Source organism: Toxotes jaculatrix, chromosome 13, assembly GCF_017976425.1.
Source record: "Toxotes jaculatrix isolate fToxJac2 chromosome 13, fToxJac2.pri, whole genome shotgun sequence".
Classification (NCBI taxonomy): Eukaryota; Metazoa; Chordata; class Actinopteri; family Toxotidae; genus Toxotes; species Toxotes jaculatrix.
Window position 1 is genome coordinate 25,432,984 of NC_054406.1, and position 26,654 is coordinate 25,459,637.

Below are 26,654 nucleotides of genomic sequence, written 5' to 3' on the forward strand. Positions count from 1 at the left end.
GTTTTAGATCACTATTTGGATGATGTGTTGAATGTAGCACCAGGAGAGGGAAATAGTTCTGTTAGGCTGGCAGAATTTTTTGACGAGTATTTTAAAGCAAGAGGGTAGAACAGGGACAGTGGATGACTTAGAGTGGGTTGTTTATATCATTTCTTACATCTCTAAGGCAGAGAGAGATGGGTTTGTTGTTAGGAAAGTTGTTGTGCCCAGAAAGAGGCACAAAAAGACGCCAATGTAAGAAGCTTTAAAAAGCCTTGGCAGTGTGTATTTACACAACAGGGATGTCAGTGCTCAGGAGGCCGTTTATAGGTTGAGTAACATGCACCTGAAGGAGTGCTCTAGGAAGGTTGTGTTTGTGCCCACAGGGGACAATAAGTAGTTAAGATGAGTTTGCCTTTGAGTGTGTTGAGGCAGAAGGTGCTGTTAGTACAGATGAGATGTGGATGACAGGTTTTGTTGATAGAAATAAGAACAGGCCAAGTGACAGCACTTTTGATGATATGTGTCTGGCGTCTTTTGCCTCTGAATATTGTGTCCTGTCTAAGAGTGAGAAATATGTGTCATGAATAGTTATGTTTGCTTTTCACTCACAAAGACTCCTGAAAAGTTTTACCGGAGTATTCTGCAGTTGTTTCTGCCACACACAGTTGATATACGGTTAAGCCATTTCAACTGTGAATCTCAGGAGGTCTATGAGTCACACCAGGTCAGGTTTAGGGATGGATCACTACATTCTGTTAAGTCTGTCGTTGATCTGAATAGGATCATGTTTGAGAGGGAGACAGAGGATTTAGAAAACATTCAGAGTCGCATAGATTCTGATGATGATGTAGAAGATTTGTGGTGTGAGCTCTGTCCACAGCAGGAATTAGAGCATTTAGAGAGCATAGATGAGTTAAAGGAAAGAACACAGTCTGTGTTTAGCTCTTGTTCGGTCTCTTAATGAGGCACAGTTGTTTGTTTTCTACCAAATTAAACAGTGGTGTTTAGAGAAGGTTAATGGTAAAAATCCTGCACCGCTGCATGTTTTTATTACTGGCGGTGCAGGTACTGGTAAAAGTCATGTGATAAGGATGATTCAGTATGAGTCAATGTGTGTGTTGACTGCTCGTACAGGGATTCCTGCTTTTAATTTGAAAGCAACAACCATTCACACCACCTTTAGTATAGGGAGGAATGTTAAGCTGCCGTATGCTCCTTTGGGCGAAGAGAAGTTCAATTCTCTTCTCAGCGAATTAAACAAAGTGGTGACTTATCACCCTTTGGAAATGTTAATGTGGTTGCTGATTTTTTCTAACTGCCTCCTGTTAAAGGGAAGCCACTGTATGTAGATGATGTTAGAAATACATTATGGACAAATGTATTTAAGGTGGTAGAATTAAAGGAAATAATGCAGCAAAAAGATTGTGTTTTTGCACAGCTGTTAAATCGGGTTAGAACGTGTTCAAAGGGAACAGTGATGCTGGACAGTGACGTGCAGTTGAAGTAAATGAGCATAATAATCAACAGTTGTTGAAGTCCTGTCCAGAATATGTTGTTGTAGAGGCGAGAGACTATGTTAATGACAAACTGAAGCTATTAGAAGGGCATCATGCCAAAGCTTCCAATACTTATTTGTCATAGGAATTATTTTTAGGCAAGGGTGCACGTGTCATGTTGTGTAAGAATGTAGATGTTTTAGACGGTCTTGTTAATGGTGTTTGTGGTACAGTGACTCACATTGTTTTCTTAGAAAACAAGAGGTTTCCTCACAAGGACTTTGTGAAGTTTGATGATGTTAATTTATTTTTTTTTAATTTAGGAAAGATTTTTGCAGCAAGACAAGTACATGTGGCTTTAAGCCATGTTAGGAGTCTGTCAGAGTTCATTATTGAGAACTTTGAACAGAAGAAGATTTATTGTAAAGAGCATTTTGGCTGTCATTAATAACATGTGCCAGTTTCTTACAGAGGATGTTCCAAGGAGCACATCAAGTCCACATATTTTTAGAGTGTTTTGTATGAATGTGCAAAGTTTAACTCAGCATGTTGCAGATGTGGTGATGTGTACACAGCATTTGCAGCCTAACTGTATTACTGTAACAGAAACATGGCTTACTGTGGAATCCTTGCTAGATATGATCCAGATTGCTGGTTACAGTTTCAACCACTGTAGGTCACAGGTCAATTTAGTGTGCACAGTGTGTCTTTATGTACAACATAGTGTTAGTGATTGTTTATCGTCCACCATCATGTCCTCTGCCATTGTTTAAAGAGAATTTAAGGAAGTTGTTCCACCAGGGAGAGGCTGGCTCTCTCTCTCTCTCTCTCTCTCTCTCTCTCTCTCTCATGTAGATTTTGGTTGGTAAGGTTTGGTTATTTTATTTTCGGTTAGTGTATTTTTACATCCAACATTTTCACACATGCAGACATTCCCTACACCACTGACATACATATTCCTATATTAAGTTTTCAATTGATTATCCACCATTCTGTTTGTGTGATCTCTCTTCTTTTTGCTGTGAACTCTGAGCCGGTTCATGACATTGATGAAGTGTCAGTCAAACCTGAGCTGATACATCAAGAATCAAGAATCTTTATTGTCATTATGCAAGGCACAATGAAATTTTGTACAGCAGCTCTTTGGCACAAATAGTAACATAAAAGGCATATTTAAAATCTATCTAAATAAGTATAAAATAGAATAAAATATAAAATAAAATAGGGATAAAGAATATGGTGAACAGTGCAACAATATATAAAGTGACTGGTATGAATATGGATATATGGGTCAGAGTACAGCTTATTTCTGACTTATTTCTGACTAAACATACATGAACAATACATGAGTTTGACTCTGAGGAAACTTGATTTCACTTCAGCCCTGGTGGAACAACACTCTGCATTTTTAGCATATGAGGTAACTAATTTGCTGTGAGTGAGAGACTCAGAGTGAGCAGTGTTGCAATATCTATGTATCTATCTATGTCTATCTATCTATCTGCAGGTGTGTGTGTGTGTGTGTGTTTGTCCTTTGATGCCTTTGATGTATCAACATTCTACAGTCTGATGTCACAGGCTGCAGTAAGTGGACACACAGCCAGAGACAAGTTCAGAAGTCAAACAGGAGCAGAAACAGTTGGACTGGACAGGACTTGCTCATGATTTAGGAAGAAAGAAGCACTCAGATATTTCTGCACAATTATTGACAAGGAAGGGAGGAGCTACTGCTGTTACAAGGACAAGAGGAAACTACAGGAAAGTCCAGATCAGCTCCAAGGTTTTCAGTGAGTCAGTACATGTTAGTAGTTCATGTCAGTGTGTAGTTTAGTTCATTTTGTGGGATGTTTTGTTCAGATGATATGTTTGGTAACTTGATGTGATATTTAAGCACACAAGATCAAGATGTTCAGACACACACACACACACATCTCTCCTCTCTACTTTTACTACTCTGGGTTTCAGTTACATGGAAAATGGAGTCCAGAATATGAGGCTGATGCTCTGATTTAACAGGAATCTACTATGGCTGCTAAATGAATTTGCCATGGTCACTTGTTGTTTTAATGAAATGTTCGACTGATAACTGAGGAAATATATGACACACATTGGTAAGAAATATTTTCAGCAGTCAGTGTGTGTCTGTTAAAGTATTTGTATCTAACACATGACTGTGAAAGAGAGAGAGAGACTGCAGGTGAGGCAGAGGTGGAGGGTGAGACATAATGAGAAATTACAAAAGGTTTATTTGGAAATGTCATGTCATCATCTGCCGCTTATCTGGGTCCAGGCCCAGGTCACGGGGGCAGCCCGCCCAATTCACAATGCACCGAAGACCTATGGCACCTCCACAGGTGGTGAGCCCATGGGAGGTGGTGCCACCCGGATTGGGATTCAAACCCACGACCCTGAGAGGTTGAATCTCATGCTCTACCAACTGAGCTAACCAGGCAGCTCATTTGAAAATGTGTTTAAAAAAAAACGGTCTACTTTCTGAAGTCACTGTATGTGAACAAACCATATTTGAGAACGATGAGCTGAGATTATTATTCCACATGTAAAGACTTTAATGTCATGAACTTTCTTGTCTCACAGAAAAATTTTAATGAGACAAACTAAATGCTTCATTTGGTTCTGAGCTGCTTTTACTCTTTTGGATTAATGTTCATTAGAGGGCAAATGAAGTGTGGCAGGGAGATTAGAAGAAGCCCCTCCTCCAGGCATCACCACCTCCTAATAATCTGACCAAATTCTAAAGTATCTCATTAGTAAAGTGTTTACACTGATAATTAGAGCTGACACAATTAATCCGTCCATGGATTAGTCCAGGGGAGAGCCAACAGAGGATTGGTTCTAGCTGAACTCAGGCACAGGGAAAGATCTCAGGAGAGCTCGTCAGACTGCACACTGCTGGCTCATAGTTGGACACAATTAATCAGTTATTTCAATTTACAGGTTATTTCTCAAGAGAACATGTTTTCACAAAATACAAAAACATTTGCTGCTTTCAACTTGACATGAACTGCGTTGGATTGTCCAGGTGTACCTAATAAAGTGAGCACTGAGTGTAGTTCTCATGAATGTGCAGTGAAGTGTATGAAATCCACTGTTCCAGCAGTGAGCAGCAGCTGGCAGCTGTTTAGTATGAACAGGTCCAACGTAGGTCAAACGTGCTGAGTAGACCTGCGTCAGACATGTGTCTGATGTGTTTGAAGGAGTTTTTTGAGTCTCCACAGACAAGTGAAACACATTTCTGTGAAGACATGTTAGTGTGCTACACCTTAATCTTTGTTTCCATGACAAAATCATCAACAACCAACTAAATCCAAAAACAACCATTCATAACAACACAAACCATAGAAAATGTTCCAGCTTCCTCACACATGTACAGTGATGACCCTGATGAATAGTTTATTTCTCAGAAACAATATTCAGCACTACAGTTTGTTATGAAGCTTGTTCCATTAGGTAGAATCGGGTTCAAAAACTGGACTGATATTATCCAAACACTTCATGAACCTACAGATGACTCTGTCCCATCAGGAGTATGAGAGGTATTCACCCATCTGATCATATGATACTGGAGTGTGTCTGTGCTGGGACCTGCTGAAGATTCCTGTTCAGAGGTCTGACTTGCAGCCACCAGCAGCATTTTGGGACACATTGGGACAGAACTCCTTGATCTGTCCTCTCCACTGGACAGACGGGGCAATGAGCACGAGATGATACAACATCATTTTACCAGTTAGCAATAGTTACACAACCACCCTCTGACCCACAACGTACATGTCAGGGTCAGTGGATATAGTTAATCCACTATGAGCACAGCTGCACCCACACACACCTGAGGAACAATGAGCCACAGTGAGGACCAAAGGGAAGTGGCTGCCACATGTATTCACTGTATATGAGCAGGGGCTGATTCATAGCACTGTCTCCTCTTAGCTGCAGAAATCAGACTGGTCCTACATCCAGTCCTCCATGGAAAACCACCTCTCTCTGCTCCACAATGCTCACATCTTTGTTACTCCAAAACATGGTGAGGATCACAGCAGTGTGTGTTCCACTAGAGGATCCAAACACTACATTACTTTACCACCAACCTTAGATCCCTTCATACAGTGTATTTGTAATTTAGCCAATAAAATTACAGCATTAGAGTTACGCTTAAATAATAAAAATAATAATAATAAAAATAAAAAAACAGAGACGGGAAGAAAAAGTGACTTTATAACCTCTTCACTGAACAGGAGTCTTCTGCCCTCCAGTGGTCACTGTCAGTAACTACAACTCTGCACACAGCACTGACTGATACTGATGTTCACACTGACATTATTCCACATTTACTGACTTATTTTAGCTCTAATGTTCATCAGTCTGATAATGACTCTCTGTATGTGAACACACATATTATTACACTGATATAAATACTGATGTCTGACTGAAGGACAAATAATCAGAGAGGTTACTGCCCTCCAGTGGTCACACTGACAAGTGTCCAACAGGACTCACACTCATTATTAGGATCAATATGTACCAATCAGTATTGATGACATCAGCAGGAAGATGAGGACTGGTCATAGTTTGAATAATGTTCCATGTATTATTCCATCCATGTTTTCAGTACCAGCAGATACACTGTAAAAAATGTGACAACTAAAATGATCACTGTAAAATGATAAATAGGAGATGAACTGTAAAAAATTCTAACATTGATTATCAGGAAATACGCTGTAAAAGAATTTAATGGAAACTGTGCACTGTGTAAAATGGCAACAAAGGTGACACAGGATATATCCAATAAAAAATGATGGTCATAGATGAGCTCTGGACTAACTTACAACCAGGGGATGAACTGTAAAATTTTACATCAATTCAATTCAATTTTATTCTAATAGCTCCTTCCACAATCAAAATTATCTCAAAGCGCTTTACAGAGACCCAGAGTCTGACCCCAGAGCAAGCACTTAAGGAGACAGTGGCAAGAAAAAACTCCCTTTTAACAGGAAGAAACCTTGAGCAGAACCTGGCTCAGATGAGGGACCCTCCTGCTGATGGCTGGGCTGGGTGAAAGGAGGAAAAGGAGGAAGATAGGACAGCTGGGAATGGAGGAGAGGAGGAGAAGGACATGCAGCATATAAAACATGATACAAACAGGGTTGGCAGTGAACAATGTTAGAGGACCAGCATTCAGATTACAGAACAGTTAGTGGATACTGTGTGCTCAGCAGATTACAGTTATGATAGGAAACAGAGCACAGAAGCAAAAAGCTGTCATGATTGGTAATTATTTACATTACAGTCTGTATAGAATATGAATCCAAAATGTATCTGTAGCAGAGAGGAACCCTTGTCTTCATATTTATTGCTTATTAATTGTTTAGTTTGCTCAGCTGTTCATTTATTTATAACTAAGTAGTGTGGCCCAATATAAATAGTACAGGCATTGTAATGTTGTAATTGTAATGTTTCACCACAAGAGGGAGTGGGTGGTTTGGAGTCGCTCCTGGTCAGTGGACGTCGACACATCATTGAGTTGCTCCAATGACGCATAGACAGGAGCGCGTCATGACACGACGGTTGCTGACAGTTTACTTTCACTTTTACTTTCACCGAAGTTTGTGGTGCAGATGATTTTCTCTGTCTGAAGGTAAATGTCAGCACTTCTAATGTTTTTCTCGTCAACACTTCCTGTAGTTACCTGGATTATCTAATGTACGGATTTGGATGTTGTAGTGTTTTTTTATACTGCGTTGTGGTGTTTAGTTGTATAGACTCTGAGTTGTCACTGTAAAGTCGGGATGAGGCAGGAAGAGGTCTGTCATTATGCGCCATGTTGTGTGGATATCTGCAGTAGAAGCGGTGGAGTCAGAGTAGAAGCAGAGTGAGCTGATGGTCAGTAGCTGAACACGGAGCCTTTGTTAGTCTGTGGCTCCACTTACTGCTGACTGAAGGCAGCTTTTCCTGCCTGAATCAGCCTGTGGAGGAGGCGGACCTGAGCCGCTGCTCTCCCGCAGTCTGAGCCGCTAAATGCGGTCTGAGCTCGGCAGCTGGAGAACAGCTCTGACTTTCTCTGTCATTAGATGAACTCTACGGGACTGAGCTCAGAGGGACTGACAGGGTTTTTCAGAGAGACAGTTAACACTCCATCCACAGAGTCAGAGGCCTCCTGGTCCTATCAGGACAAACTCTACCTGATTAATTAGATGATAAAGACCCAAATCCATAAATACTCTCACAATAAAGCATCTCAGCGGCTCTGATAGGTGATTATATCTCTGTGGCTGGTCACAGTACAAACAGAAAAACTGTCTGTCAGGACATATTTGCTGTTTTTATTGATGTCTATCTGTGTCTCTGCTGTTTGGTTTGGTTTTGGTTTGTTGTTGCTGCTTCATATAGTTCAGACTTTACTATTAGAAAAGGCAGGAAAGTGCCAGGGGCCCCAACTAAACAGGCCCCTGGAATAATATTGAGGAGAAATGAACTGAGTCTCAGTTGTTTTGTGTGGAATAATCACCTGCAGCTTGTTTCATCAAGTCATTTTCTACAGAAACACTGCAGACAAACAGATTGTCAGATAAAATCAGTGGATCTCAGTCCATCTGTGTGTCAGTGAATGGAAATGGTCCTCTCTGAATCGTGTGTGAAAGATATGAAAGAGGAAAGAAGAGCCAATCAGTGGAGGAGCAGCTGATATTTCTACAGGACAAATGATGGAGAAAAGAGCAGGGACATAAAGGTCTGGACAGATGAGTCAGTGCTCTGTCTCCAGGAATGTTTTAACTGCACAGACTGGGATGTTTTCACACAGTCCTGTGGGGATGATTTGGACTCATTGGTGGATACAACAAACCATGATTTACCAAATCAGTCAAAGCAGGATTACAAATCAAAACTGGAAAACAAGATGGCAGCAAACAAACTTGGTTCAGCCTGGTCAAGCATGAAAACTACTGCAGGCCTTCAGAGCACAGAGCTCAGTACTCGTGTCTTTTTAGATGGTTGGAATTTAGACACAGAGCTGGATAATGCTCTGAATTGTTTTTATTAATCGTTTTGATTCCTTTGGTTTTAGCACAGAAACTCAGGAACTGAAACATAAACTTAAAGACACTGTGCATTTTAACATTGAGCTGTGTGATTCTGTGCAGTAAAAGTGAACAAAGGTCACGGCCCCGATAATATGGTGGTTGCTGTCCCAAAACACTGAATGATTTTAAAGCAGTCGCCCTGACTTCAATCTGAATGAAAACTTTTGAGAAACTGGTCAGATCTGAGGTCCTGAAGCAAACTGAACATGCACTGGATCCTCTGCAGTTTGCATACAGGCCTCACAGAGGAGTGGAGGATGCTACAGTGACTCTGCTCAACATGCTTTTTAAACATCTGGATTTTAATGGGACACACACCAGGCTTTTATTTGAGGACTTCTCTTCTGCTTTTAATACAATCCAACCTCACATTTGAATTGAAAGGCTCCTACAACAGTTTGATTTAAATAATAATCTGGTGGGTTGGATTCTGGATGTTTTAACCAACAGGACACAGAGAGTGAGGGTCAACAGTACATTGTCTGACCAAAGGTGTTCTTCCACTGTTTCTCCTCAAGGGTGTGTGTTGTCACCACTATTGTTCATTTTATACACAAACATGTGTCAGAGCAGACATGACAGCAGAAGCATCATAAAGTGCTGATGATTCAGTTATTGGACGGTGAGAGCAGCCATGGACCAGTCATTGATGATTTAGTTCAGTGGTGTGAGGAATCCTACCTGCAGCTAAATGCTACAACAACCAAAGATATGCTCATTGATTTTAGGAGGAAACCCCACAGGCACCAAGTCACTTTAATTAAAGGTCAGACCATTGAGTATGTGCAGTCTTACAAATATCTTGGGACTATCATTGACAGCAAATTGACTTTTTGAAAAAAATTGTGAAGTGGTTTGTAAAAAGGCTCAGAAACGTTTACACTGTTTAAGGAAACTTGCAGATTTTCACATTGACTGAACCATAATGAGCATGTTCTCTCTCTTTTATAGAATCCATTTTATTATTTTCTTTAGTGTCATGGTTCAGTCAGACAACTTTAAAACAGAGGAACAAATCTACCTACAGATACAAATAAAGTAACATGAACCTGAGGATGATTTCAGTTGATGTGCAGATGAATGATTTGTGTTTTCTCTCCAGATGAAGGTAGAAAGTGTGTGTGAGCTGATGTGGATGTGAATTCAGCATCATGAATCAGTGTGAGGACAGAGAGGAGGGAGCCCCTCCCCCTAAAAGCAGTCTGTGTGGGGACCATGAGATCCAGACCAAAGCTCAGAGGTGAGATGAGGATCTCTAACTGTCCATGACTCTTCTCCATGTCAGAGCTCAGCACTCACATCACTGAACCATCATTATTCACACTCAAAGCTCTGTGTGTGTTGTGTTGAAGGCCAGAGCAGCAGCACACACCAGACTCTGCTGGACCTGGACCTGAACATGGACCTGAGCCCAGCTGTGTGTCCATGAAGAGTGACAGGTCAAAGGATATCCCCATTAATTTCAAAGGACAGCCTCCCTCTGCTGCAAAGAAGTGAGCTGCAGCTGAGTTTAAAATGTATCAGACAGCTGTCCTGTATAACTGGTCTTCTATGAAAGATGAAGTGATTGTGTTTTGTCTCCAGGCTTCATGAATGACACAGTATATGAACATGATCAGGCTGAAACACAGGCTTTAGTGGCAAAGTTGATGTTTCTCTTTTCAAGAAAAGTACTTCTTATGTTCTTATATGTGTCATTCAGATCAGAACTAAAACTCCCTGTAACTCAGCACCTATCCAGTTCCAGTGTTTGTGTTAGTGTCCTGTAGCAGAGGTGAGACTTCTGTCAAACCCAGTGTGAGTCCTTAAAACTCATCATTTAAAAGGTGGACTTGTTGTGATGACTCCAGGTCATGAGGTACAGAATTGATTGCTTGTTTCCTCTCATTGAGAATGTCACAGCACAGTAGTGTTTGCTTTAATCAGGACAGTCACCACAGAACATAAAAGCAGCTGTTGTTTGTGTACAAAGCATAAAACACTCACAGATGCTGCAAACATAATGTGAGCTAATTCTTCATGATTCCTCCACAGAGTGGACCAGGAGAGCTCAGAGGTTCCCAGTGCTCAGTCTGCCCAGCAGCATCAAACACACCTGGACTCCATATTTATGGTCTGTACATGGACAACAACTACTTTGACATCTGTTGTGTTGACAATAATCTCCATGCTGCACTTTTTAGAGCAGTGGATTGTCAGTGTGTCCAACATGGATCTGATGTTTGGCTCCATGGTTTTACTTTGATTGCGTCATTCATATAGTTTTCTGTTCCAGCTGCTGGAGGAGAACATTGTGACTTTTGTGAAGAAGGAGCTGAAGAAGATCCAGAAGGTTGTGAGTCCAGATTACCCAGAATGCTCAGAGAGTCAGAGGGAGGATGAGGAGGTGTTGGACGGTGAGGATGAAGAGCAGAGGAGGAGCAGCAGAGAGGCTTTTGTGAAGATCACAGTGAACTTCCTGAGGAGAATGAAGCAGGAGGAGCTGGCTGACTGTCTGCACAGCAGTAAGAGGATTTCTCTAAAGATTCTACATGATGGACAAATGGGACATTTACTAACGTCTCAGGACATGAAATATGTTCATGTGTGTTCTTTAGGGGGATGAACATGTCATGTTTTCTTTATGAATCAGTCATTGATGTTGTTTCTTGTTTGTTCATTCAGGACATGTTGCTGCAGTTTGTCAACGTAAACTTAAATCTGCTCTGAAGAAGAAGTTCCAGTGTGTGTTTGAGGGGATCTCTAAAGCAGGAAACCCAACCCTTCTGAATCAGATCTACACAGAGCTCTACATCACAGAGGGAGGGACTGGAGAGGTCAATGATGAACATGAGGTCAGACAGATTGAAACAGCATCCAGGAAACCAGCCAGACCAGAAACAAGCATCAGACAAGAAGACATCTTTAAAGTCTCACCTGGAAGAGACGGACCAATCAGAACAGTGATGACAAAGGGAGTGGCTGGCATTGGGAAAACAGTCTTAACACAGAAGTTGACTCTGGACTGGGCTGAAGACAAAGCCAACCAGGACATACACTTCACATTTCCATTCACGTTCAGAGAGCTGAATGTGCTGAAAGAGAAAAAGTTCAGCTTGGTGGAACTTGTTCATCAGTTCTTTACTGAAACCAAAGAAGCAGGACTCTGCAGGTTTGAAGAGGTCCAGGTTCTGTTCATCTTTGACGGTCTGGATGAGTGTCGACTTCCTCTGGACTTCCACAACACTGAGATCCTGACTGATGTTACAGAGTCCACCTCAGTGGATGTGCTGCTGACAAACCTCATCAGGGGGAAACTGCTTCCCTCTGCTCGCCTCTGGATAACCACACGACCTGCAGCAGCCAATCAGATCCCTCCTGAGTGTGTTGACATGGTGACAGAGGTCAGAGGGTTCACTGACCCACAGAAGGAGGAGTACTTCAGGAAGAGGTTCAGAGAGGAGGAGCAGGTCAGAAGGATCATCTCTCACATCAAGACTTCACGAAGCCTCCACATCATGTGCCACATCCCGGTCTTCTGCTGGATCACTGCTACAGTTCTGGAGGATGTGTTGAAAACCAGAGAGGGAGGAGGGCTGCCCAAGACCCTGACTGAGATGTACATCCACTTCCTGGTGGTTCAGTCCAAACTGAAGAATGTTAAGTATGATGGAGGAGCTGAGACAGATCCACACTGGAGTCCAGAGACCAGGAAGATGATTGAGTCTCTGGGAAAACTGGCTTTTGAGCAGCTGCAGAAAGGAAACCTGATCTTCTATGAATCAGACCTGACAGAGTGTGGCATCGATATCAGAGCAGCCTCAGTGTACTCAGGAGTGTTCACACAGGTCTTTAAAGAGGAGAGAGGACTGTACCAGGACAAGGTGTTCTGCTTCGTCCATCTGAGTCTTCAGGAGTTTCTGGCTGCTCTTCATGTCCATCTGACCTTCATGAACTCTGGAGTCAATCTGCTGTCAGAAGGACAATCAACCTCCAACTGGTCTAAACTGTTCAGATACCAACCTGATCCAACTCAGCTCTACCAGAGGGCTGTGGACAAGGCCATACAGAGTCCAAATGGACACCTGGACTTGTTCCTCCGCTTCCTCCTGGGTCTTTCACTGCAGACCAATCAGACTCTCCTACGAGGTCTGCTGACACAGACAGGAAGTGGCTCACAGACCAATCAGCAAACAGTCCAGTACATCAAGAAGAAGATTGAAGAGACTCCCTCTGCAGAGCAAAGCATCAACCTGTTCCACTGTCTGAATGAACTGAATGATCGTTCTCTAGTGGAGCAGATCCAACAGTCCCTGAGTTCAGGACGTCTCTCCACAGATAAACTGTCTCCTGCTCAATGGTCAGCTCTGGTCTTCATCTTACTGTCATCAGAAAAAGATCTGGACGTGTTTGACCTGAAGAAATACTCTGCTTCAGAGGAGGCTCTTCTGAAGCTGCTGCCAGTTGTCAAAGCCTCTAACAAAGCTCTGTAAGTGTATAGATAGTTGAATTTATTCATCATTATATAAAGACTCTGCTATTTTATTCAGCAGGAGGGAAAATAAATTCCTCTCTTCTTTAATTCCTTATCATCATCTCTGAGCTCTGAGCTTCATCACATTGAATCTGAATTAAAATAATGGATCCTACATTAAAGAGCCAAGTCTCAGCTTTAATTTGAGCAGGTTGACATCAGTATAGAAAGAACTGTGTGGGAGATTCAGCCCTTTTAGTGGTTGAAAAGTAACTGGACAAATACACATGAAGTGAAACAAACTCATCAGATTTAATATTTAGAGTAAAATCCTTTGCAGTCATTGACTGTAGTATCCATTATTATATTTTAAAGTGAATGTGCTGAGATCCCAAATAACATATCATGTCTAACTGTCCAAATACTTACGGCCTTGACTGTACATGTCTATTACTGATTGTGTCATATTTAACTGTCATGTCTCCAACTTGTTTAGAATAAAACAGAAAGGTTTTGAATCAGAGACTATGAAAGATGATCATCAATGTAGAAACTCCTCATTGGCTAGCAGGTGGATAAAGAGCTGATATTTCTGCTTCACTCAACAAATCTCTGTTTGATGTTTGTCCCAGTTTTCAAATGCAGGTCTGTTAGTTTGCTGTGAGCTGCAGAGCAAACTGAGAGTTTTGTTCCTTTGATTGTCCTTTCAACACAAATGTTATTTGACTTTTTCTTCATTGTTTCCTCTTCAGACTGAGCAGCTGTAACCTCTCAGAGAGAAGCTGTGAAGCTCTGTCCTCAGTTCTCAGCTCCCAGTCCTCTAGTCTGAGACACCTGGACCTGAGTAACAACAAGCTGCAGGATTCAGGGGTAAAGCTTCTGTCTGCTGGATTGAAGAGTCCACACTGTAGACTGGAGACTCTGAGGTCAGTTCACTGTCTGTTACTGTTGTAGATCTTATATCTTTAATCCACAACTGAACCTGGTTTATCTTCATCCAGAATTTGAATCCATTCATCTTGAATGAATGAGATTGTAAATAGTTGTTGTTCCATATTGTGACTTTTTCTTATCTCAGACTAAGAATTATTCCTTCAGTTTCACTTCATTTCAGTCAGTTGTCATGAATAATGTCTGTTGACTTCAATGAAACCTTCAGAACTCACACACTTGTATTTGTCACAGTCAGCAGACTAATGTTTTCTAAATGAAGTGTAGAAAATGTCCAGTGTGAGTTGTTCAAAGTCCATTTTTATCACAACAATATACAGAAGATCCTCAGAACTAATATTTGTGCCAATTGCATGCATCAATTGAAAAACACTTGAAGTTAATTTCAATGAAGTGTCAGGACTAATGTCAGTTTGTGTGTGTGTGTGTGTGTGTGTGCGTTTTGATATTTAACACAAGTGTGTAAATTGTGGTCTTTTCTCATTGAGTTGAATTGACTTGTTAAATTGTTAAGGAGCAAAGACTTAAAGGACCACACTGTTGGTTTATAGATAGATAAGATAAATCTTTATTGTCATTGCACAATCATACTTTGTACAAAAGTACAACGAAATTGAGGTACTGTCCCACATCAGTGCAAAAGAAGACAATCACAGTGCAGAATAAAAAAAAAAAAAAAAAGTAAAAATAGGAAAAGTAGAATAAAATAATAAAATAAAATAAAATAAAATAAAATAAATATATTCAGGATAGAAATATACAGTATGTAAAATATATACAAAGAAAAAGACATTGTTTATTGCACGACCTGTTGTCGGAAAGGTGGCTAACCAGATTAAATGAGGCTATTTGTTGGCATTGATTAGGGCTATTGCCCTGTTGTAAAAGCTGTCCCTGAGTCTGTTTGTTCGTGCTCTCAGTGCCCTGAATCTCTTGCCAGAGGGCAGCAGTTTAAACACCCGGTGTGGGTGTGTGCAGTCCCTCAAGATGCTGCGTGCCCTCTTGAGACAGCGGGTGTTGTAGAGGTCCTTAAGGGAGGGAAGGGGATGGCAAATGATTTTCTGGGCGGTGTTAATGACCCTTTGTAGTGCCTTCTTGTGTGCCGTGGTGCAGCTTGAGAACCACACAGAGATGCAATATGTCAGCACACTTTCAATGGAGCAGCGGTAGAAGACGGTCAGCAGCTCCCTCTTCAGATTGGTCCTCCTGAGAATCCTCAGAAAGTGGAGACGCTGCTGAGCCTTAGATATAGATATACTTTATTCATCCCTCAGATGGAAATTATGTTACAGCAGCAAGTAAAACAGTCACAAAAAGAAAGGAAAGGACAAGTTGACAGCTAACTGGCAGCACTTATATATATACTTATATATATATATGACAAGAAAAATAACAATAATATTAATAATAAGATTAAAAAAATAAAATGTACAATAATATATACAATATTATACAATATACAATATAATATTATTACTACTAGGGGTGTGCGATATGACGATATTAGATCGTGAAGGATTAGAAAGTGTTGACGATCTGCCAGAGGACAGAGATCGTATTATCGTTTATAGGGCACATTCTATTAATTGCAGCTCTATGTGTGCGCACAGACGCACGAGAAGGTTTTTTTTCCTTGGGCAACTAACAGCCCGCTTCACGTGAACATGACCAACCAATCATGGTGAAGTATGAGCAGTGCTGATTTTTTTTTTTTTTTACTAGCCTCGCTGTTTTAGTCAAGGTGTAGCGGGTAGCCATGGCCGACAACGAAAGTGAACGCTTGGAGTTGGTCCCCAAAAAGAACTCCAGTTGTATGGACAGTGTTGGGGAGTAACGGATTACATGTAACGCCGTTACGTATTCAGAATATGTAACGGTGTTTCTGTCTTGGCCAGCGCATTCCTGTCCCGGCTCTGTTTTGCCGGCTGCGGCTCAAGCTCTCGCTCCTGCTGCTCCTCGTCCGACTCCATTCTGACCGACTGATCAGGCGAATAGCTCGTTTATTTCCGTTTGTTTTCGTGGAGCTGGGGCTTCTGGGAAACGCATCGGGTTGCCTTTGTTCATTTTAGAGAAAAAATATAAACTCGTGAAACAGAGAAGTATCGTCACGTAAGCCATTGATTTCAACAATGTAACTGTATTCTGAATACTATCTATTTAAACTGTAACTGTAATGGAATACAGTTACTCATAATTTGTATTCTGAATACGTAACGTCGTTACATGTATTCCGTTACTCCCCAACACTGCGTATGGAACTGGTTTGGGTTTTCTCCAAACGACAAAGCGCAAACACAACGAACCTCTTTAACCACCTGAAGAGGCAGCATCCGGAACAATTAGCTGAGAGCCAAGCAGCGAGGCCAACCACACATCAGCCAGTGGTAACGGCTAAAGACATTACACAGAAACAACCAACTATAACACAAGCCTTTGATAAAAGCACGCTGTGTGAGAGAAGTAGCAAACGGTGGAAAGAGGTGACTTTTTTGCCTTTAAGTTTTTACAAAGAAAATAGTTTGGTTCTAAATTAACTTCACTGTAAAAATGAACTGTGATAAAATCGTGATTGTGATTTTACCATTAAAAAATCGTGATGTGATATTTTTGCCATATCACCCACCCCTAACTGAAGTTAATGAGAGCTGTGTTTGACTTTTAGTATCTGACTGTTTTTAAGCTGCATCCTGTTGGTTCAGGTGTTTGGAGTTTCCATTTTCCAAACTTGTACATTCTCAACCTTCTTCAGCTCTGAACAGATGATGAAACACTCAACGCTTTCAAGCAGGAACTTTGTCTCCTAAACTCACATCTTTTATTCTTTATTCAGTTTGAGTTCCTGCAGTTTGTCAGAGATCAGCTGTGCTTCTCTGGCCTCAGCTCTGAAGTCCAACCCCTCCCATCTGAGACACCTGGACCTGAGTGGAAACAACCTGCAGGATTCAGGAGTGAAGCATCTGTGTGGTTTTCTGCAGAGTCCAGACTGTGGACTGGAGACTCTGAGGTCAGACTCCATTGTTTACTTGTGTGCTGAGATGAATATGATGTGAAAGTTGTGCTGACAGTAAAGTGCAGACATCACACTGATATTATACTGATCCACACTGAGGATCTTCATGGTAAAGTCTGTTTTCTTCTTCTGTGGTTTAGTCCACTGACTGTGGCAGAGCAATGTTGAGCTACAGATTTCAAAGCTTCATTTAACAAGAAAAAAGCTTCACTCTTTAAATCACATCCAAGTTTTTTCCACACTCACATCAACAAATATATATTCAGTATTTTCTTCTTCCAACACGACTAGAAAGTGATGAGACTAAAGTCAAAGTGACTCAGAAACAGCTCTGGAAAAAATTGAGAGACCACTGCAAATTCTTCTGAAATCAATATCTCTACAGGTATGACAGCCATTCCATTCCTGTGTATGTTGAATTCCAACACAAGCACACCTCAGTCTACTTAATGAGGTACTGATTAGGTGATCACCTGAACCAAATCCTATTTAATGAGGAAAAGTATAAAAACCACTGCTGTGGTCATCACTATGCTCTTGCAATAGGACTGGATGGATGGCACAAACAGTGCTGGTAGTACCTCAAAAGTAATAGCAATCAAAAAAAGAACTATTGACCATGGCAAAACAGTTGAAAAGAAAAGTTTTGTTTGAGGAAAAGAGAGAAAAAAAGAGGAAAATTCTGGCTTTACTGGCAGAGGGATACAGTGAGCGTCAGGTTGCTTCCATCCTTTAATTTTCTAAGTTGACTGTTCATAAGGACAAGGTCAAGCAGCAGACACTGGGGACAACAAAGCTACAGGCTGGCAGAGGGCGAAACGACTCTCCACTGACCAGGATGACCGTCAACTCATTCCAATGTCACTCAGCAACCGTAGGATGACATCAAGTAACCTACAAAAAGAATGGCAAATGGCAGCTGGGGTGAAGTGCACGGCTCGAAACAAGCTTCTAGGGGCAGGGCTCAAGTCGTGTAAAGCTAGAAATAAACCCTTCATCAATGAGAAGCAAAGAAGAGCCAGGCTGAAGTTTGCAAAAGACCATAAGGATTGGACCATAGAGGACTGGAGTAAGGTCACCCTCGCTGATGAGTCCAATTTTCAGCTTTGCCCAATACCTGGTCATCTAATGGTTAGACGGAGACCTGGAGAGGCCTACAAGCCACAGTGTCTCACACCCACTGTGAAATTTGGTGGAGGATGGGTGATGTGCTTCAGCAAGGCTGTAATCAGGCAGATTTGTCTTTGCAAAGGACGCATGAATCAAGCTACATACAAGGTTATCTTGGAAGAAAACTGGCTTCCTTCTGCTCTGACAATGTTCCCCAACTCTGAGGATTGTATTTTCCAGCTGGACAATGCTCCATGCCACACAGCTTGGTCAATCAAGGTGTGGATGAAGGACCAGCCCAATCTCCAGACCTGAACCCAATTGAAAACCTCTGGAATGTGATCAAGAGGAGGATGGATGGTCACAAGCCATCAAACATACCTGAGCTGCTTGAATGTTTGCATCAGGAGTGGCATAAAGTCACACAACAGCAACGTGAAAGACTGGTGGAGAGCATGGCAAGATGCTTGAAAGATGTGATTGAAAATCGGGATTATTCCACCAAATATTGATTTCTGAACTCTTCCTAACTTAAAACATTAGTATTGTGTTGTTTAAAAATGAATATGAACTTGTTTTCTTTGCATTATGTGAGGTTTGAGAACACTGCATCTTTTTTGTTATTTTGACCATTTGTCATTTTCTGCAAATAAATGCTCTAAATGATCATATTTTTATTTGGAATTTGGGAGAAATGTTGTCAGTAGTTTATAGAATAAAACAAAAATGTTCTTTTTACTCAAACACATACCTATAAATAGTAACAACGGAGAAACTGATCATTTTGCAGTGGTCTCTTCATTTTTTCCAGAGCTGACTCAGCATGTTTGTTAAATGTCGTCACCGTTACATGAAGTGAAAATCTTTTCCATTTTGTCTCAATCATTTGTTGACTTTCCTCCAAACTTCAGCCTGACATGTTTGTTCTCTGTCAAAACTTTCGGATCTTTAGTAGAATCTGAAACAAATGTCAACAACATGAGTTTGTATAGATGGAGCCACTGGTGGAGCTGGAAGAGTTTAAGAGCTGAAGTCACTATGTCTTTATTGAAGCAGCAGCATGTTGTCATTAATATTAATGAGAGCTGTGTTTGACTTTTAGTATCTGACTGTTTTTAAGCTGCATCCTGTTGGTTCAGGTGTTTGGAGTTTCCATTTTCCAAACTTGTACATTCTCAACCTTCTTCAGCTCTGAACAGATGATGAAACACTCAACGCTTCCAAGCAGGAACTTTGTCTCCTAAACTCACATCTTTTATTCTTTATTCAGGTTGAGTCGCTGCAGTTTGTCAGAGATCAGCTGTGCTTCTCTGGCCTCAGCTCTGAAGTCCAACCCCTCCCATCTGAGACACCTGGACCTGAGAGGAAACAACCTGCAGGATTCAGGAGTGAAGGATCTGTGTGGTTTTCTGCAGAGTCCAGACTGTGGACTGGAGACTCTGAGGTCAGACTCCATTGTTTACTTGTGTGCTGAGATGAATATGATGTGAAAGTTGTGCTGACAGTAAAGTGCAGACATCACACTGATATTATACTGATCCACACTGAGGATCTTCATGGTAAAGTCTGTTTTCTTCTTCTGTGGTTTAGTCCACTGACTGTGGCAGAGCAATGTTGAGCTACAGATTTCAAAGCTTCATTTAACAAGAAAAAAGCTTCACTCTTTAAATCACATCCAAGTTTTTTCCACACTCACATCAACAAATATATATTCAGTATTTTCTTCTTCCAACACGACTAGAAAGTGATGAGACTAAAGTCAAAGTGACTCAGAAACAGCTCTGGAAAAAATTGAGAGACCACTGCAAATTCTTCTGAAATCAATATCTCTACAGGTATGACAGCCATTCCATTCCTGTGTATGTTGAATTCCAACACAAGCACACCTCAGTCTACTTAATGAGGTACTGATTAGGTGATCACCTGAACCAAATCCTATTTAATGAGGAAAAGTATAAAAACCACTGCTGTGGTCATCACTATGCTCTTGCAATAGGACTGGATGGATGGCACAAACAGTGCTGGTAGTACCTCAAAAGTAATAGCAATCAATAAAATAACTATTGACCATGGCAAAACAGTTGAAAAGAAAAGTTTTGTTTGAGGAAAAGAGAGAAAAAAGAGGAAAATTCTGGCTTTACTGGCAGAGGGATACAGTGAGCGTCAGGTTGCTTCCATCCTTTAAATTTCTAAGTTGACTGTTCATAAGGACAAGGTCAAGCAGCAGACACTGGGGACAACAGAGCTACAGGCTGGCAGAGGGTGAAACGACTCTCCACTGACCAGGATGACCGTCAACTCATTCCAATGTCACTCAGCAACCGTAGGATGACATCAAGTAACCTACAAAAAGAATGGCAAATGGCAGCTGGGGTGAAGTGCACGGTGAGAACGGCTCGAAACAAGCTTCTAGGGGCAGAGCTCAAGTCGTGTAAAGCTAGAAATAAGCCCTTCATCAATGAGAAGCAAAGAAGAGCCAGGCTGAGGTTTGCAAAAGACCATAAGGATTGGACCATAGAGGACTGGAGTAAGGTCACCCTCGCTGATGAGTCCAATTTTCAGCTTTGCCCAACACCTGGTCATCTAATAGTTAGACGGAGACCTGGAGAGGCCTACAAGCCACAGTGTCTCACACCCACTGTGAAATTTGGTGGAGGATGGGTGATGTGCTTCAGCAAGGCTGTAATCGGGCAGATTCGTCTTTGCGAAGGACGCATGAATCAAGCTACGTACAAGGTTATCTTGGAAGAAAACTTGCTTCCTTCTGCTCTGACAATGTTCCCCAACTCTGAGGATTGTATTTTCCAGCTGGACAATGCTCCATGCCACACAGCTTGGTCAATCAAGGTGTGGATGAAGGACCAGCCCAATCTCCAGACCTGAACCCAATTGAAAACCTCTGGAATGTGATCAAGAGGAGGATGGATGGTCACAAGCCATCAAATATACCTGAGCTGCTTGGATGTTTGCATCAGGAGCGGCATAAAGTCACACAACAGCAACGTGAAAGACTGGTGGAGAGCATGGCAAGATGCTTGAAAGATGTGATGGAAAATCAGGATTATTCCACCAAATATTGATTCATTTCTGAACTCTTCCTAACTTAAAACATTAGTATTGTGTTGTTTAAAAATGAATATGAACTTGTTTTCTTTGCATTATGTGAGGTTTGAGAACACTGCATCTTTTTTGTTATTTTGACCATTTGTCATTTTCTGCAAATAAATGCTCTAAATGATCATATTTTTATTTGGAATTTGGGAGAAATGTTGTCAGTAGTTTATAGAATAAAACAAAAATGTTCTTTTTACTCAAACACATACCTATAAATAGTAACAACGGAGAAACTGATCATTTTGCAGTGGTTTCTTCATTTTTTCCAGAGCTGACTCAGCATGTTTGTTAAATGTCGTCACCGTTACATGAAGTGAAAATCTTTTCCATTTTGTCTCAATCATTTGTTGCCTTTCCTCCAAACTTCAGCCTGACATGTTTGTTCTCTGTCAAAACTTTCGGATCTTTAGTAGAATCTGAAACAAATGTCAACAACATGAGTTTGTATAGATGGAGCCACTGGTGGAGCTGGAAGAGTTTAAGAGCTGAAGTCACTATGTCTTTATTGAAGCAGCAGCATGTTGTCATTCATATTAATGAGAGCTGTGTTTGACTTTTAGTATCTGACTGTTTTTAAGCTGCATCCTGTTGGTTCAGGTGTTTGGAGTTTCCATTTTCCAAACTTGTACATTCTCAACCTTCTTCAGCTCTGAACAGATGATGAAACACTCAACGCTTTCAAGCAGGAACTTTGTCTCCTAAACTCACATCTTTTATTCTTTATTCAGGTTGAGGGGCTGCAGTTTGTCAGAGATCAGCTGTGCTTCTCTGGCCTCAGCTCTGAAGTCCAACCCCTCCCATCTGAGACACCTGGACCTGAGTGAAAACAACCTGCAGGATTCAGGAGTGAAGCATCTGTGTGGTTTTCTGCAGAGTCCAGACTGTGGACTGGAGACTCTGAGGTCAGACTCCATTGTTTACTTGTGTGCTGAGATGAATATGATGTGAAAGTTGTGCTTTATTCAGTATTTATTAGGTCAAATCTCCTTCAGAATTTCTAACATTCAAAGTGTGAAATGGTTGAAAGGAAGTTGTGAAAGTGCTGACTCTGATTTTCAAAGTGATTTTTAAAGCTTTGAAAATGATTTGGATTCTGACTCTTACAGTCCACATTGACAGTGTCAGCAGTTTGACTGAGTTGAGCTTGTGTTATTCACAAAGTCTCATTGAGATCAGGATGTTTGACAAGAACTGATCTGTACAACACGTGTGAGCAGGTCTGAAGGCACAAGTGTTCATAGCTGCTCCCAATGGCCTCACTCACAGGCACAGTGAAAAGCCTGCTGTCACAGAGAGGACACGTGACCATGGTTTAAATACGGAGAGGACATTTTCACACAGTGTCTCCTGAAGACATTCATAGAGCTACACTCAGCTGCTGAGCTGAACAGGGACACAAATATTTGTGGAAGCAATGAAAACAGAGCAGAGAGAGAAGTTCAAACCCTGGCTCCTTTCTCAGCTCCACACAGCCGACCAATCACTGAGCCCACTGGGTGTCAACGTCCCACTGTGTCTTTGTCACAGGGACACAAACTGTGGGATGCTGACACCCACCAGGAAGGTGGGGCCAGGAATCCCAGAATGCAATGCTGGAACAGCAGATTCAAATGTGTGAGCAGAGAGTGTTGGATGAAGCTGAACTTGCTTTGGACCAAAGACACATGACTGGAATGTGATGAAATGTCTCATTCAACACACTGCACATGTGCTGAATGTCTGCAGCTTCTCAAACTCTCAACACAAACTTCAGTCACACTCAAAACATCAAAGGCTCAAACTATTATTTCACACAATATGAAAGATTTCATTTGAAACCTTAGTGAACACTTTGAAAACTTTCTTCCAAACTGTTAAACCTGAGTGTGAATGTGGGACTTTTTGAAGGAGATTTGAGCTCAGAGATTTGATGCTGATCCACACTGAGCATCTTGTTCAGCTTCATATTTCAAACTCATTGAATGAAGATTCCAAATCCAACACTTGCTAATTGACTCTTTACTTTGGAACAATTTCATCTTCACCTTCAGTTGACTTTTATATTTCTTCACATACAAAGCAAATATTCCACATTAAGACAGAAAGAAATGTTTCTTCACTCTTTGCTTTATGATCTGTGATGTTTATAGTGACTGAAGTTAATGAGAGCTGTGTTTGACTTTTAGTATCTGACTGTTTTTAAGCTGCATCCTGTTGGTTCAGGTGTTTGGAGTTTCCATTTTCCAAACTTGTACATTCTCAACCTTCTTCAGCTCTGAACAGATGATGAAACACTCAACGCTTTCAAGCAGGAACTTTGTCTCCTAAACTCACATCTTTTATTCTTTATTCAGGTTGAGGGGCTGCAGGTTGTCAGAGATCAGCTGTGCTTCTCTGGCCTCAGCTGTGAAGTCCAACCCCTCCCATCTGAGATACCTGGACCTGAGTAACAACAAGCTGCAGGATTCAGGAGTGAAGGATCTGTGTGGTTTTCTGCAGAGTCCAGACTGTGGACTGGAGACTCTGAGGTCAGACTCCATTGTTTACTTGTGTGCTGAGATGAATATGATGTGAAAGTTGTGCTGACAGTAAAGTGCAGACATCACACTCATATTATACTTCATGGTAAAGTCTGTTTTCTTCTTCTGTGGTTTAGTCCACTGACTGTGGCAGAGCAATGTTGAGCTACAGATTTCAAAGCTTCATTTAACAAGAAAAAAGCTTCACTCTTTAAATCACATCCAAGTTTTTTCCACACGCACATCAACAAATATATATTCAGTATTTTCTTCTTCCAACACGACTAGAAAGTGATGAGACTAAAGTCAAAGTGACTCAGAAACAGCTCTGGAAAAAATTGAGAGACCACTGCAAATTCTTCTGAAATCAATATCTCTACAGGTATGACAGCCATTCCATTCCTGTGTATGTTGAATTCCAACACAAGCACACCTCAGTCTACTTAATGAGGTACTGATTAGGTGATCACCTGAACCAAATCCTATTTAATGAGGAAAAGTATAAAAACCACTGCTGTGGTCATCACTATGCTCTTGCAATAGGACTGGATGGATGGCACAAACAGTGCTGGTAGTACCTCAAAAGTAATAGCAATCAATAAAATAACTATTGACCATGGCAAAACAGTTGAAAAGAAAAGTTTTGTTTGAGGAAAAGAGAGAAAAAAGAGGAAAATTCTGGCTTTACTGGCAGAGGGATACAGTGAGCGTCAGGTTGCTTCCATCCTTTAAATTTCTAAGTTGACTGTTCATAAGGACAAGGTCAAGCAGCAGACACTGGGGACAACAAAGCTACAGGCTGGCAGAGGGCGAAACGACTCTCCACTGACCAGGATGACCGTCAACTCATTCCAATGTCACTCAGCAATCGTAGGATGACATCAAGTAACCTACAAAAAGAATGGCAAATGGCAGCTGGGGTGAAGTGCACGGTGAGAACGGCTCGAAACAAGCTTCTAGGGGCAGAGCTCAAGTCGTGTAAAGCTAGAAATAAGCCCTTCATCAATGAGAAGCAAAGAAGAGCCAGGCTGAGGTTTGCAAAAGACCATAAGGATTTGACCATAGAGGACTGGAGTAAGGTCACCCTCGCTGATGAGTCCAATTTTCAGCTTTGCCCAATACCTGGTCATCTAATGGTTAGACGGAGACCTGGAGAGGCCTACAAGCCACAGTGTCTCACACCCACTGTGAAATTTGGTGGAGGATGGGTGATGTGCTTCAGCAAGGCTGTAATCGGGCAGATTTGTCTTTGCAAAGGACGCATGAATCAAGCTACGTACAAGGTTATCTTGGAAGAAAACTGGCTTCCTTCTGCTCTGACAATGTTCCCCAACTCTGAGGATTGTATTTTCCAGCTGGACAATGCTCCATGCCACACAGCTTGGTCAATCAAGGTGTGGATGAAGGACCAGCCCAATCTCCAGACCTGAACCCAACTGAAAACCTCTGGAATGTGATCAAGAGGAGGATGGATGGTCACAAGCCATCAAATATACCTGAGCTGCTTGAATGTTTGCATCAGGAGTGGCATAAAGTCACACAACAGCAACGTGAAAGACTGGTGGAGAGCATGGCAAGATGCTTGAAAGATGTGATTGAAAATCGGGATTATTCCACCAAATATTGATTTCTGAACTCTTCCTAATTTAAAACATTAGTATTGTGTTGTTTAAAAATGAATATGAACTTGTTTTCTTTGCATTATGTGAGGTTTGAGAACACTGCATCTTTTTTGTTATTTTGACCATTTGTCATTTTCTGCAAAGAAATGCTCTAAATGATCATATTTTTATTTGGAATTTGGGAGAAATGTTGTCAGTAGTTTATAGAATAAAACAAAAATGTGCTTTTTACTCAAACACATACCTATAAATAGTAACAACGGAGAAACTGATCATTTTGCAGTGGTCTCTTCATTTTTTCCAGAGCTGACTCAGCATGTTTGTTAAATGTCGTCACCGTTACATGAAGTGAAAATCTTTTCCATTTTGTCTCAATCATTTGTTGACTTTCCTCCAAACTTCAGCCTGACATGTTTGTTCTCTGTCAAAACTTTAGGATCTTTAGTAGAATCTGAAACAAATGTCAACAACATGAGTTTGTATAGATGGAGCCACTGGTGGAGCTGGAAGAGTTTAAGAGCTGAAGTCACTATGTCTTTATTGAAGCAGCAGCATGTTGTCATTAATATTAATGAGAGCTGTGTTTGACTTTTAGTATCTGACTGTTTTTAAGCTGCATCCTGTTGGTTCAGGTGTTTGGAGTTTCCATTTTCCAAACTTGTACATTCTCAACCTTCTTCAGCTCTGAACAGATGATGAAACACTCAACGCTTTCAAGCAGGAACTTTGTCTCCTAAACTCACATCTTTTATTCTTTATTCAGGTTGAGGGGCTGCAGTTTGTCAGAGATCAGCTGTGCTTCTCTGGCCTCAGCTCTGAAGTCCAACCCCTCCCATCTGAGAGACCTGGACCTGAGTGGAAACTGGGACCTGCAGGATTCAGGAGTGAAGGATCTGTGTGGTTTTCTGCAGAGTCCAGACTGTGGACTGGAGACTCTGAGGTCAGACTCCATTGTTTACTTGTGTGCTGAGATGAATATGATGTGAAAGTTGTGCTTTATTCAGTATTTATTAGGTCAAATCTCCTTCAGAATTTCTAACATTCAAAGTGTGAAATGGTTGAAAGAAAGTTGTGAAAGTGCTGACTCTGATTTTCAAAGTGATTTTTAAAGCTTTGAAAATGATTTGGATTCGGACTCTTACAGTCCACATTGACAGTGTCAGCAGTTTGACTGAGTTGAGCTTGTGTTATTCACAAAGTCTCATTGAGATCAGGATGTTTGACAAGAACTGATCTGTACAACACGTGTGAGCAGGTCTGAAGGCACAAGTGTTCATAGCTGCTCCCAATGGCCTCACTCACAGGCACAGTGAAAAGCCTGCTG

General features: G+C 41.3%; 1 protein-coding gene across 1 annotated transcript; it reads left to right on the forward strand.

Annotated features, from left to right (window-relative positions):
• Nucleotides 1-19,388: 19,388 nt before the first annotated feature.
• On the forward strand, nt 19,389-26,265 carry LOC121191858 (ribonuclease inhibitor-like; the record flags this gene model as incomplete). The annotated part of the gene is made up of 4 exons (XM_041053312.1): nt 19,389-19,540; nt 21,939-22,112; nt 23,544-23,717; nt 26,094-26,265. Coding segments are annotated over 4 exons (672 nt in total), but the record flags the coding sequence as incomplete, so codon positions are not given.
• Nucleotides 26,266-26,654: the final 389 nt, after the last annotated feature.